This window comes from Ochotona princeps, chromosome 6, assembly GCF_030435755.1.
Source record: "Ochotona princeps isolate mOchPri1 chromosome 6, mOchPri1.hap1, whole genome shotgun sequence".
In the NCBI taxonomy this organism is placed as follows: Eukaryota; Metazoa; Chordata; class Mammalia; order Lagomorpha; family Ochotonidae; genus Ochotona; species Ochotona princeps.
This window is the reverse complement of record NC_080837.1, coordinates 17,535,130-17,546,100: the sequence shown is the minus strand read 5'-3', so window position 1 is coordinate 17,546,100 and position 10,971 is coordinate 17,535,130. Positions and strand designations below refer to the sequence as shown.

Sequence of the window (10,971 nt, the reverse complement as noted above, 5' to 3'; positions counted from 1 at the left end):
CCAGAAAGACAGCGAACTGTATTCTGGGACTCGTAGTTTTCTCCGAGAAGAGGGCGCGTGTAACGGTCTCTTCACACGCCGCTCAAGATCTGACTCAGCCGACCGAAAAAAAAAAAAAAAAAAAATTTAAAGATGAATCCTGAAGAGGTAGAGTGACCGGGAGTTTGGTTTCCAGTACGGGGGGAAGTTTCTATCACGGAGACTATTTACAGACACTTCCTAAAGGTTTCTGTCAGCTGAAGAGGGTGTGAGAAGGCCAGTAAAAAGAGTTAGACATGGCGGGATTTCTTGGTTTTCTCCTCTCCTAGGGATTCAGGCTAGCAGAACTCCTCACTGGGGGCTGAATATTTTTGCCCGTCGCCTCCTAGGATGATTTAGAGAGAGACAACTTTCCCTAATCCCAAAGGTAACATAATAGAGTTGGCCATCCTCAAAAGAATATCCGAAACCCCTTGGTCTTAACCTGTTGTGATGGATGCCACTGTGTCACTTCATCCATCTCTCCTCTGGGTAAATCTCAAGTGTCAGTTGGGTATTTCGTGGTATTCCGTAGACACCAACATGGGACACGACCCCTGTCCTCAAGCAGCCCACATACCTTTGAGGAGGCCAGCTCCAATATTGGAAAATCTGCAAGTAGACACAACGTAAATCTTTTGTTAGTGAAGAAAGGCAAGATTATCTTACAAAAGTATCCTATCTCCTAAGGTTTTTTTCTTAAGATATCATTTGTATTGAAAACTCAGATATACAGAGAGGAAGAGAGACAAAAACGGACAGCTTCCATCCATTGATTCCCCAAGTGGCTGCAATGGCTGGAGCCAAGCTGATCTGAAGCCAGGAACCCAGAGCCTCTTCCGGGTCTCCCACACAAGTGCAGGGTCTCAAGGTTTTGGGCCGTCCTCCACTGGTTTCCCAGGTCACAAGCAGGGAGCTGGATGGGAAGTGGAGCTGCCAGAATTAGAACCAGTGCCCATACGGGAAGCTGGTACTTGTGAGGCGAGGCCCTTAGCCACTAGGCCATCGTGCCAGGCCCTCCCCTAAATTAAAAAACAAAAAACAAAAAACAAAAAAACTCCCATCTTGTTTATCTGGTTGATTTAGACTTCAACACACACACACATATTAAATCTTTTTAAAATCTGTTTAAGAGAAAGCGGACAGAGTGAAACAGATCTTCCATCTGCTGGTTCACGCCCCCAAATGGCTGCAATAGCTGGGATTAGGCCAGGCCCAAGCCAGAAGCCAGGAGCTTCCTCTGGGTCTCTTGTGGGTACAGGAACTCAAAGATTTAGACCAACTTACGCTGATTTCCTGAGGTGTATTAGCAGGAAGGCCGAGCAGCCAGGATTCCAACCAGTGCCCAGAGGGGATGCCGGTGGCATCACAGGCCTAGCTGTCTTCTTCTGAGCCCCAAAGCCAGCCCCTAAGGTCGACTTTAGACTCGGCAATGAGTCACTAGTTTAAACCCTGGGAAAATTCTAACCCGAAAGTGGTTGTTTCCCTGCGACCTGTCCCAGGACTTGTACAGCAGGTGATCAACCTAACTTCTTTCCAACCCAATTTAGTACAGCGGGGTCCAGCGGCCAGTCCTCAGCCCTTGGGGCTTCCCTAGGCACAACTGAAGAGACCTTGTTCACTGTGCTCCCGCAGCACCCTAAGGTGTTGAATTATTGATTTGCATGCCTGGCTTCTAAGCACCTCAGTAGGCAGGCCAAGAGCCTTTTTATTTCTAGATCTCCAGTGCAAGGTGCCAGGCACACAGTAGTAGCTGCTCCGTATCTAGTTCTCAAATGAGTTAACTGCAGTACAAAAAGAATAAAGGGTGACACTTTCCTGCTGTCTGTTCAGAGATTTCAGTGCCAAAAATTCCTTGGATCTCTTGATAGGGGCAGCCTGCTTGGCCTGGGCAGGTGGCAGGTGGAGGTTTTTTGGTTTTTATTTTTTGTCTTTTTCAGTCACAAAGACTGCTTTATTCAAACGCAATCTTTAGAAGTCGGTTAGATAACGCTATCACAGAGCACTGAGAGCCCCAGAAACTTAATTCCTGCTCTTCTGCTCACCCCCGGGTCGGCCTCGCCTGAGCACCCCCGGGTCCGGGGCTCGGATTCTCCAGGCGGCGGTCGAGGGGGCCGGGCTCGCTCCGCCCCGCAGCGCCCCGGGGACCCGCCCCGTCCCCCACGCCCCCGCTCGGCCGGCCCCGCAGGGTCTGTGGCGGCCCTGGAGCTCCGCGGGTAGCCCCCGCCCCTGGAAACGCTTTGCTCGCGGCGCTATCTGCTCTATAAAGTTGTTGTTGCGGCTTCCGCCGCGGGTAGAGGAAGATGGCGTCGGGCGGTGGCGGCTGTAGCGCCTCTGAGAGACTCCCTCCACCCTTCCCCGGCCTGGAATCGGAGTCCGAAGGGGTCGCCGGAGGGTCAGAACCCGAAGCTGGGGACAGCGACACCGAGGGGGAAGACATTTTCACCGGTGCCGCGACGGCCGTGAGTTCGCATCCCTTTCAGAGGGGTGCTTCAGCCGGCGCGGGGAGCAGGGGAGCCCCGCCAAGGAAGAGTGAGGCGACAGCGATGGCGTGTAGGAGGCCGGGCGGGTGTGGGCCGCTCCTCAATGTCCTCCTGCGGACTCGGGGCTTGGAGGGGTATGGGACGTGGGGTGGTCTTGGATGAGCGCCGAGTCATAGGGCCTGGCTGCCCGACTCCCGGACGGCAGATTGAGGCGTGAGGGGGTGTGGTGGCCTCCCCAGCCGCGGGCCCCTAACAATGCAGAGGCGCCGAGGCCGTCCTCTGGCTCTGTTGTGGGGTAACACCCCCCACCCTCCACGGATCTGCGGGCCCGGGCTGACTTGATGGGTCTGGATGAGGGGGTGGTTTGCAGCCCTGTGTTTTGCTGGCGTGGCCGGCCGGGCCCGGGGCAGAGGGGTGGGGGTTGGGGAGTAGTGTCCAGCCCATAGATCATCTAGGTTAGCCCCTAACTTGGAGGTAATTAATTACCAAGGGCTATTTCCGGGTCTTTAGGTAGCCAGAGTTGAGCGGACTCCCCCAGTTGCTAGGAGAATTTTTGCCAGCAGCGGGTGAAGGGCGGGGGGGCTGCCAGCTATCTCATTCCACAGAGCAGAAAGCTTTGTTCCACTTTGAAGGGATGCCTTCAAGTACCTCTGCAAATGCGAGAGGGAAGTGGTGTTTCCCAAAGTGGAAATCCACGTTTCTGGTAGAAGTGAGGCTTTGGGAAAAAAGTTGATCTTTCAACATGGTCCGTGGAAAGCAGTAATCCCCGTGGAGAGATTTTTGGACTGATTGAGAATACCCTGATTTACATCATTTAGTACATACAGTTCATCCCAGCTTGTCAACTTCAGTGCTGGGTCTGTGAATTAATCTGTCTCAGGTCATGCTTCTCCTCCAGTATGTAACTAAGTAAAGTAGCTTTAAATGTTTTAGGTGGCATGTGTCTGAAAAAGTTTCATTCATTTGTGTCAACAAAGGATTAAGGTTTTGATTTTTTTTTGTTTGTTTGAAATTTTCCATGACAGTCATTAGAATTTGCTCCCTACTGTATTCAGTCATTCAGTCATAATCCCCACGCATGCAGTGCTTGCTGGTGCTAATGTCACAACAGACTGTCAAATGATGTTTGTTCTGACAAACGACTCTCAGGGCTCACTTAGATTAGTCTTGTGCATCCCTTTGAAAATAAATCTTGAGTCTGTTGGTTTAGTGATTCTCCCATAAATCATGACCCAACAGCTACTGTTGCTAACTGCTGGGATGACAGATATTCAGACCCAGGGTCTGAAATAGAAACTGTGGCACTGGAAGTGACTGGATACATGGGCAGACCTTGATTTGTTTTCCAAACGGGCATGAAACGGCACAGAGTTGTTTTATTCTAAGAGTTCTCTAAAGAAGTTCAGGAGTCTGGTGATTTTTTCCCACCAGGTTAGTTACTTTCTGGAGGTGTGAGGCCTCTCTGTAGTAAGATGGTGAAAATTCCTTGCCTAATTTCCAGTTAACACACGATCTTATTGTACCAAGAAAGCACAGTTACTTCTATTTATGCTTGATCCAGGAAAACTGAATGGCTAAAGAAACTAAAATATCACTTACCTGCCAGTTGGCTTTTTTGTCCTTAAGATTTATTTATTTATTTGAAAGGTAGATTTACAGGGCCCAGCGTCGTGGCCTAGTGGCTAAAGTTCTCGCCTTGAAAGCCCCGGGATCCCATATGGGCGCTGGTTCTGATCCCGGCAGCTCCACTTCCCATCCAGCTCCCTGCTTGTGGCCTGGGAAAGCAGTCGAGGACGGCCCAAAGCTTTGGGACCCTGCACCCGCGTGGGAGACCCGGAAGAGGTTCCTGGTTCCCGGCATAGGATCGGCGCGCACCGGCCGTTGTAGCTCACTTGGGGAGTGAATCATCGGACGGAAGATCTTCCTCTCTGTCTCTCCTCCTTTCTGTATATCCGGCTTTCCAATAATAATAAAATCTTTAAAAAAAAAAAAAAAAAAAAGTAGATTTACAGAAAGGAGAGAAAGATCTTCCATCCACTGGTTTGCTCCCCAAGCAGCCACAACAGCCAGAGCCGAAGCCAGGAGCTTCCTCTGGGTCTCCCATACAGGTACAGGGTCCCAAGGCTTTGAACCATCCTCTTCTGCTTTCCCAGGCCACAAGCAGGGACCTGGATGGGAAGTGGGGCATCAGGACACAAACCAGTGCCCATATGGGATCTTGGTGCGTGCAAGGTGAGGATTTAGCCATTGAGCCATCACACAAGGCCCACGTGTTTGCTAGTCTTTGAGCTGTCTACCCTAATAATCATCTTTAGGGGGTCAAGACCCTTTGAGATTACTCACTATTTAAACTGTGCCCAATGTTAAATAGCCATTAGATACCAACTGTATTGGTATCTAAACAAATGCTTTCATGGTAAGTCAGAGACAATAAGGGATTACAACCCCCCCCCTTTTTTTTTTAATCTTAGGAGATTTATTCCAGTGGGGCAGGACCTGCACTGAGATGGTAGGAGAGCAGGGGCGGGGGAAGGGGAGGAAGGAGGGGGAGCCGGAAGGAGAAGAGAGAACACCTTGTAGTTTAAGGAATATCATCAAAGAATAGAGCAGTTAAGGTGTGGACTTTAAAGTCTGATTAAAATCTAGGATCTGAGTGGCCAATGTAGCCTGCTGGTTAAGATGCAGTATCGTATCAGAGTGCCTGGTTTCCGTAACCCACCGCTAGCTCCTGACTCCAGCTTCCTATTAATGCAGAATCTTAAGAGGCAGCACTTAAAACTCCACTCATCGTCAAGTCACGCATGTGAGAAACTAACTTCTCTTGAGTTCCCAGGTCCCAGTTTAAAATTTGGGGAATGAATCAACATATTGTAGCCCTGATTCTCAAGAGTAAATAAATGTAGGCTATACTTGCTAGCTTGACCTTGAACCAAGTAGTTCCCTCCACTGTGAAATGTGCATAACAGAACCATGGGTTCTGCATCTATACATTTAACCAACCAGAAATATGAAATGGAGGCAAAACTGTGATGGCACAGAATGTGTCAAGACTTTGTTCCTTGTCAAACAACGTAGTGCAATCACTATTACTTGGTGTTTTGGTTGCAATAAGTTATCAGAAGGATTCCTGACGGAATTCCTTCCTGGGCGGAAGGGTGTGGTCAGGTTACACACAGATACTACCCCTCAGGGACTTGGACATGTTGGACAGTTGGGAGGAGGAGATCCAGAGCCACAGATGCTGAGGGACAACTCGACCTCCATCATTTTGGGGAGGACACCGTTAGAACACTGTGAAGCACCCAGGACAATCCCTTTCATGTTAAAAGCACTTAAAGAGTGCTTGCTGTTTTGTTGGCTTGAGCTGTACTTGCAGATGAGTGTTTTGTATTTACTCTAAGCATCAAAAACCTACAAAGCCTAATAATGGATTAGAAGAGTTCATCACCCAAACAGGTGGATAATGGAGTTTATTAAAACTTGTCATATGATAGATTTGGTTAGCTAAATGCCATCAAAGTGGGCACCTAATGATGTTTTTATTTTCATGTTGTGTTCTGTTGCATTTCAGAGACAATGAGAGGGACAGTGAAGAATTGGGAAGCTGAAGCATGTAAAATCTACAACGAATTTGTAGTATGCGTGCAATTTCTTGGACATTGATATATAACAGCTGCTGCTGTTATCCCATCTGCTCACTTCCTCAGCCCAATGGCTTCGCTAAAACAGTGTGATCTGATTGAACATAGAAAGAACAGCTTGTGACAGAAACGTCTCAGGAATTGATAGACCAGCTAACTGAACGGGAAAGATTAGAATCAAAAAGAATTTTAAAAAAGAAATCTGAAGTCACTTTTTAAAAAGATTAATTTTATTTGAAAGGCAGAGAGAGAGGAAGAGAAATCTTTTGTCCTCTGGTTCATTCCGCAAATACCACAACTGCCAGGGTTGGATCAGGCTGGAGCCAGCAGCCAAGAACTTCTTCCAGGTCTTCCGCATGGGTGCAGAGGCCCAATCAAGTGGGCTAGCCTCTGCTTATTTCTCAGGTGCGTTAGCAGGGAGCTTGATGAGAAGTGGAGCAATGAGAACTTCAACCAGCATACTTCACTGGGTCACAATAGCAGCCCTGGAGGAAATCAGCTGATAGAAGAGCTAATTTCCTGGTTGCTTCACTTGCAGTCCAGCTCCCTGCCAGTGATCTGGAAAACGGAAGATGTCCCCAAGTGCTTGGCCACCCAAGTGGAAGACTCAGATGAGGCTCCTCTCTTCAGCCTGGTCCAGCCCTAGCCAATGGTAGCCATTAGGGGCGGAACCAATGGATGATCTCTTTCTCTCCTCTCTCTCTTCTTGCTCTGTAAACTCTTTCAAAAACATAAATGAACCTTACAAAAAATTGAGGAAATGAAAGAGGATAAAGAAGAAATAATAGAGAACTGGAAACATTATAAGTTGAATTACTTGTCTTTACTCAAGAATCATTTAATTATGTTTACTGAACAATATGTTTAATGAACAATATAACTTTTACTGGTATTCACAAGGCTTGGATAGCAATTAGCTCCTAAAGAACAGTTATTTTATAGTCTTCAGAGCTAATATAAATATAAGGGATGGATTAGCTTGGCAGGCATCATGGCACAGCACGTTATGCCTCTGTTTGGGATGCCCTCATCCCATGTGGGAGCCCTGGTTTAAGTCCAAGGCTTCGCTGCCTTCCATCCAGCTTCCTGCTAATGTAGCCAGCAAATAATGGACCAAGTACCTGAGTCTTTGCCACCTGCTTGGAAGACCTGAGTGGAATTCTAGACTCCTCTGCCTGGCCCAGTTCTGGGTATTTGGTGACTGAATCAGCAGATAGAAGATACTGCTTTCTCTCTCTCTCCCTCTCTTTATGTCACTCTGCCTAACAAATGAATAAATAAAGCTTGAAAATTAGCATGGTAAAAAAACATTTTTGGAAGTTATGTATTAGCTTTTAAATGTAAAGGACATGTCTTTTCAGAATCCAGCCATAAATCTTCTGAATCTAATCATTATAACATTCAGAGCAAAAGGAATCATTTCTTTTTTGTTTTTAATTATGATTTAAAAAAACACATACGTTTTATTTTTATTATTTGTTGATAAAATTTCTTTAACTGTTTAGGAGATGAAATGCCAATCTGATTTAATCATCACTCTGAATATGTTTTTATTTTTATTTTTTTAAAGATTTATTTATTTTTATTGCAAAATCAGATATACAGAGAGGAAGATCTTCCATCTGATGATTCACTCCCCAAGTGAGCCGCAACGGCCGGTGCTGCACTGATCTGAAGCCAGGATCCAGGAACTTTTTCCAGGTCTCCCACACAGGTGCAGGGTCCCAAGGCTTTGGGCCACCCTCCATTGCTTTCCCATGCCACGAGCAGGGAGCTGGATGGGAAGTGGAGCTGCGGGGATTAGAACCAGCACCCATATGGGATCCTGGTGCGTTTAAGGCGAGAACTTTAGCTGCTAGGCTAAGGCGCCGGGCCTTGTTTTGATTTTTAACAGCAAGGCCATAAAAACTTTTTAAAAGTTTTGTTTATCTTTTTAAAAAATATTTATTTATTTTTATTGCAAAGTTAGACATACAGAGAGGAAAAGAGACTAAGAGGAGGATGTTCTGTTCGCTGGCTCACTCCCCAAGCAGCTGCCAAGGCTGGAGCTGAGCCAATGCGAAGCCAGGAGCCAGGGGCTTCTTCCAGGTGTCCCATGTGGTGCAGAGTCCCTAGGCTTTCCTGGGCCACAGGCAGGGAGCTGGATGGGAAGCAGAGCAGCAGGGACATGAACCCAGCCTGTGCAAGGCAAGGACTTTTAGCCAGTAGGCTACCTTGCCAGGCCCATGTGTGTTTTGTTTATTTGTTTGTTTTTGATGATTTTTACATAGTTAATTAGGGTGATAAGGGTCAAGGCCACATTCTCTTTTTCCTTCCTGTATCTGGAGGAAGAAGGGAGATAAGGGGAGAAGCCACACCCAGCCTCCCAAGTGGCCAGGTTCAGTTTGTTTATTTTGATAGAGCTACAGAGAAAGAGGGAAAGACTAGAGATCTTCGGTCTGCTAGTTCATTCACCAGATAGCCACCATGGCCAGCACTGGGCCATGGAGCTTCATCTGAGTCTGCCATGTGGGTGGCAGGAGCCAGACATCAGGTCCAGGTCACCTTCCTCTGCTTTTCCCAGACCATTAGCAAGCATAGTATTTCTGTGGGCATATTGCTCCATATTTAGTTTTAAAGCCCACATCACACCAGTTGGTCAAATCTGGAAGAAGGAGCAGAAGTTGAAATTCCAGAGGCAGTTGTTGGATGTTTGGTGTTTTTTTTTTTTTCTCTCGCTTGGTCCTTGGAGCTCCTCAGCACTCTAAAGTAACGTTTGACATAAATAAATCATGGCTAGTTGGTAAATGCTAGAGCAAGTAGCTGTTTGTGTCTCATCTCCAGGAAAGCCTGTTGCTCAACTTTTTCTGGCTTGTTCTTTTGCTTAGTCAAATGGACAGCTGGGGCTACATTCTGCTTTCAGAGCAAATTTGAAGTGGGCTCACTTTTCCAACATAGAATATAATCTGCTTGGTAATACTGTGGCCTCACCTGCAGTTTTCTGAGCCCTTGCAAGTTCTGTTGGTTGGCAACCCAAGCCAACAGAAATAACACCAGAGAATTCAGTAGAATGTAGCTGGGTTTCTGGGCTTTGGTAGATCGTGGTATGCCCTCATAGTCTGAGGTCTCCACGGTCCCTGCTCTTGCTTTTGCTTAACTCATTTGGTCGTCAGGTGCAGGCACAGTGCCCCGTTTTTATTAGTCCTTCTATTCTCTAACTCAGAACTTCTCTGTTTGCATGGATCCAGTCTTAGCGTTTGCCACAGAACCCAGTGCAAACTTGGTTCTGGGATTAGGACATGGATTCCATTGAGGAGAAGAGGAAAGCTTTATCCTGTCTACCACAGGTAGCTGCTCCTCTCCCAGCACTGTTTCAAACATGGCATGAATGTACCACACAAACATCTGGGCTTAGAATAGACATTCAGTGCTCATAGGATTTGGAGCCCAGTGTGATGGTTCAATGCCTAAATCCTCACCTTGCAAGCACTGGGAGCCCATGTGGGTGCCAGTTCGTATCCCAGTTGTTCCACTTCCCACCCAGCTCCGTGCTTGTGGCCTGGGAAAGCAGTTGAAGACAGCCCAAAGCCTTGGGACCCTGCATCCACATGGGAGACCCGGAAGAGGCTCTAGGCTCCTGGCTTTGGATTGGCTCAGTTCCAGCTGTTGCAGCCACTTAGGGAGTGAATCATCAGATGGAAGATCTTCCTCTCTGTCTCTCCTCCTCTCTATATATCTGACTTTGCAATAAAAATAAATAAATCTTTAAAAAAATAAGATAAAAAGCCAGCAAGAAAACGGACTTCTGTAGGAATGTGCAGTTGTTTAAACCATTAAATTTGAAAATCTGTGCTGTAGCAATGGAAAGCTAGTACACCATGTCACCTTGCTCATTTCGCTCTGGAAGAGGATCTTGCAAAAGGCACACTGTTCTGTGTCAAGACGGAAAGACTGCAAGGCCACCCTTGCTCATTTGGGTGTGGCTTCTGTGGTTGATTTTATTCCTAGTTGTCTTTGCCTTGTACTGTTAGTGTGATCACACAGCCTCTTACTAAAGTTTACTAATTTTGCCTCAAAAAATTAGTATCCTAGTCCTTTACACGTAGTTTACTTTGAATTTGACCTCTAAATATGGTCAAGAGTTCTAGCAATGCCTAACCATTTGGGGTCCCTTGAATGTAATGTGCAGGTTCTGAATGGAGCTATAAACATGTAAGCAACAGGAGAAGACTCACAGCTGTCATTTGGGAGGACGCTAACTGGAATTCCAGTAAGACTGTTTATTACCAAATGGCTGTGTCAGCTCAGGGTGGCAGCCATCCCTCATCGGGCCTTCACTGAGCCTTGTGGTTTGAGGTTGGTGTATCTATTTGCTCTCAACAGAAGTGTTCTCTTGCTTCGTGTTTCTGAGAATTACTATTTGTCTGTATGCTGTTATAAACAGAAGCACTTAAGCTGTTGAACAAACTTATCATAAGCTTGATAACAGCCAAGAAGTGCAGGCAGTTATTGGATACTCTAGCTAGGATTCCGTTATACATGAAAGAATGCATTCATTATACAGAGAGTAAGGGAAGTAGGCAGAGCACTTCTTTTGTCTTGTCTACCACATCACGAACATCGTCTTTTCATCACAGAAAATAGTCCTATCTGATGTCTAGAAAGTTAGCCTCTTTCAAATTGATAGCTGTGTGACTTAGACACCTAAGAAATTTTTAAAATACGAATTAAGGAGCAGGCATTATGGCTCAATGAACTAAGCTGCTACCTGCAAAACAGTGCTGGTTTGAGTTTCTGCTGCTCTGTTTCCAATCCAGTTTCCTGCCAATAATCCTGAGAAGGCAGCAAAG

General features: G+C 46.5%; 1 protein-coding gene across 2 annotated transcripts in view; it reads left to right on the top strand.

Moving 5' to 3' along the window:
• The first annotated feature begins 55 nt into the window (after positions 1 to 55).
• Positions 56 to 10,971, top strand: part of SNX1 (sorting nexin 1) — a 38,192-nt gene continuing 27,276 nt past the window's right edge. The window contains exon 1 of one of the 2 annotated variants that reach the window (XM_058665694.1): positions 56 to 147. In XM_058665694.1, the coding sequence (XP_058521677.1) occupies positions 133 to 147 (15 nt within the window). In that variant the 5' untranslated portion in view covers positions 56 to 132. Of the gene's footprint in view, positions 148 to 2,172; positions 2,481 to 10,971 lie in introns of those variants that run through there. The other variant, XM_004577996.3, reaches the window with a different exon arrangement.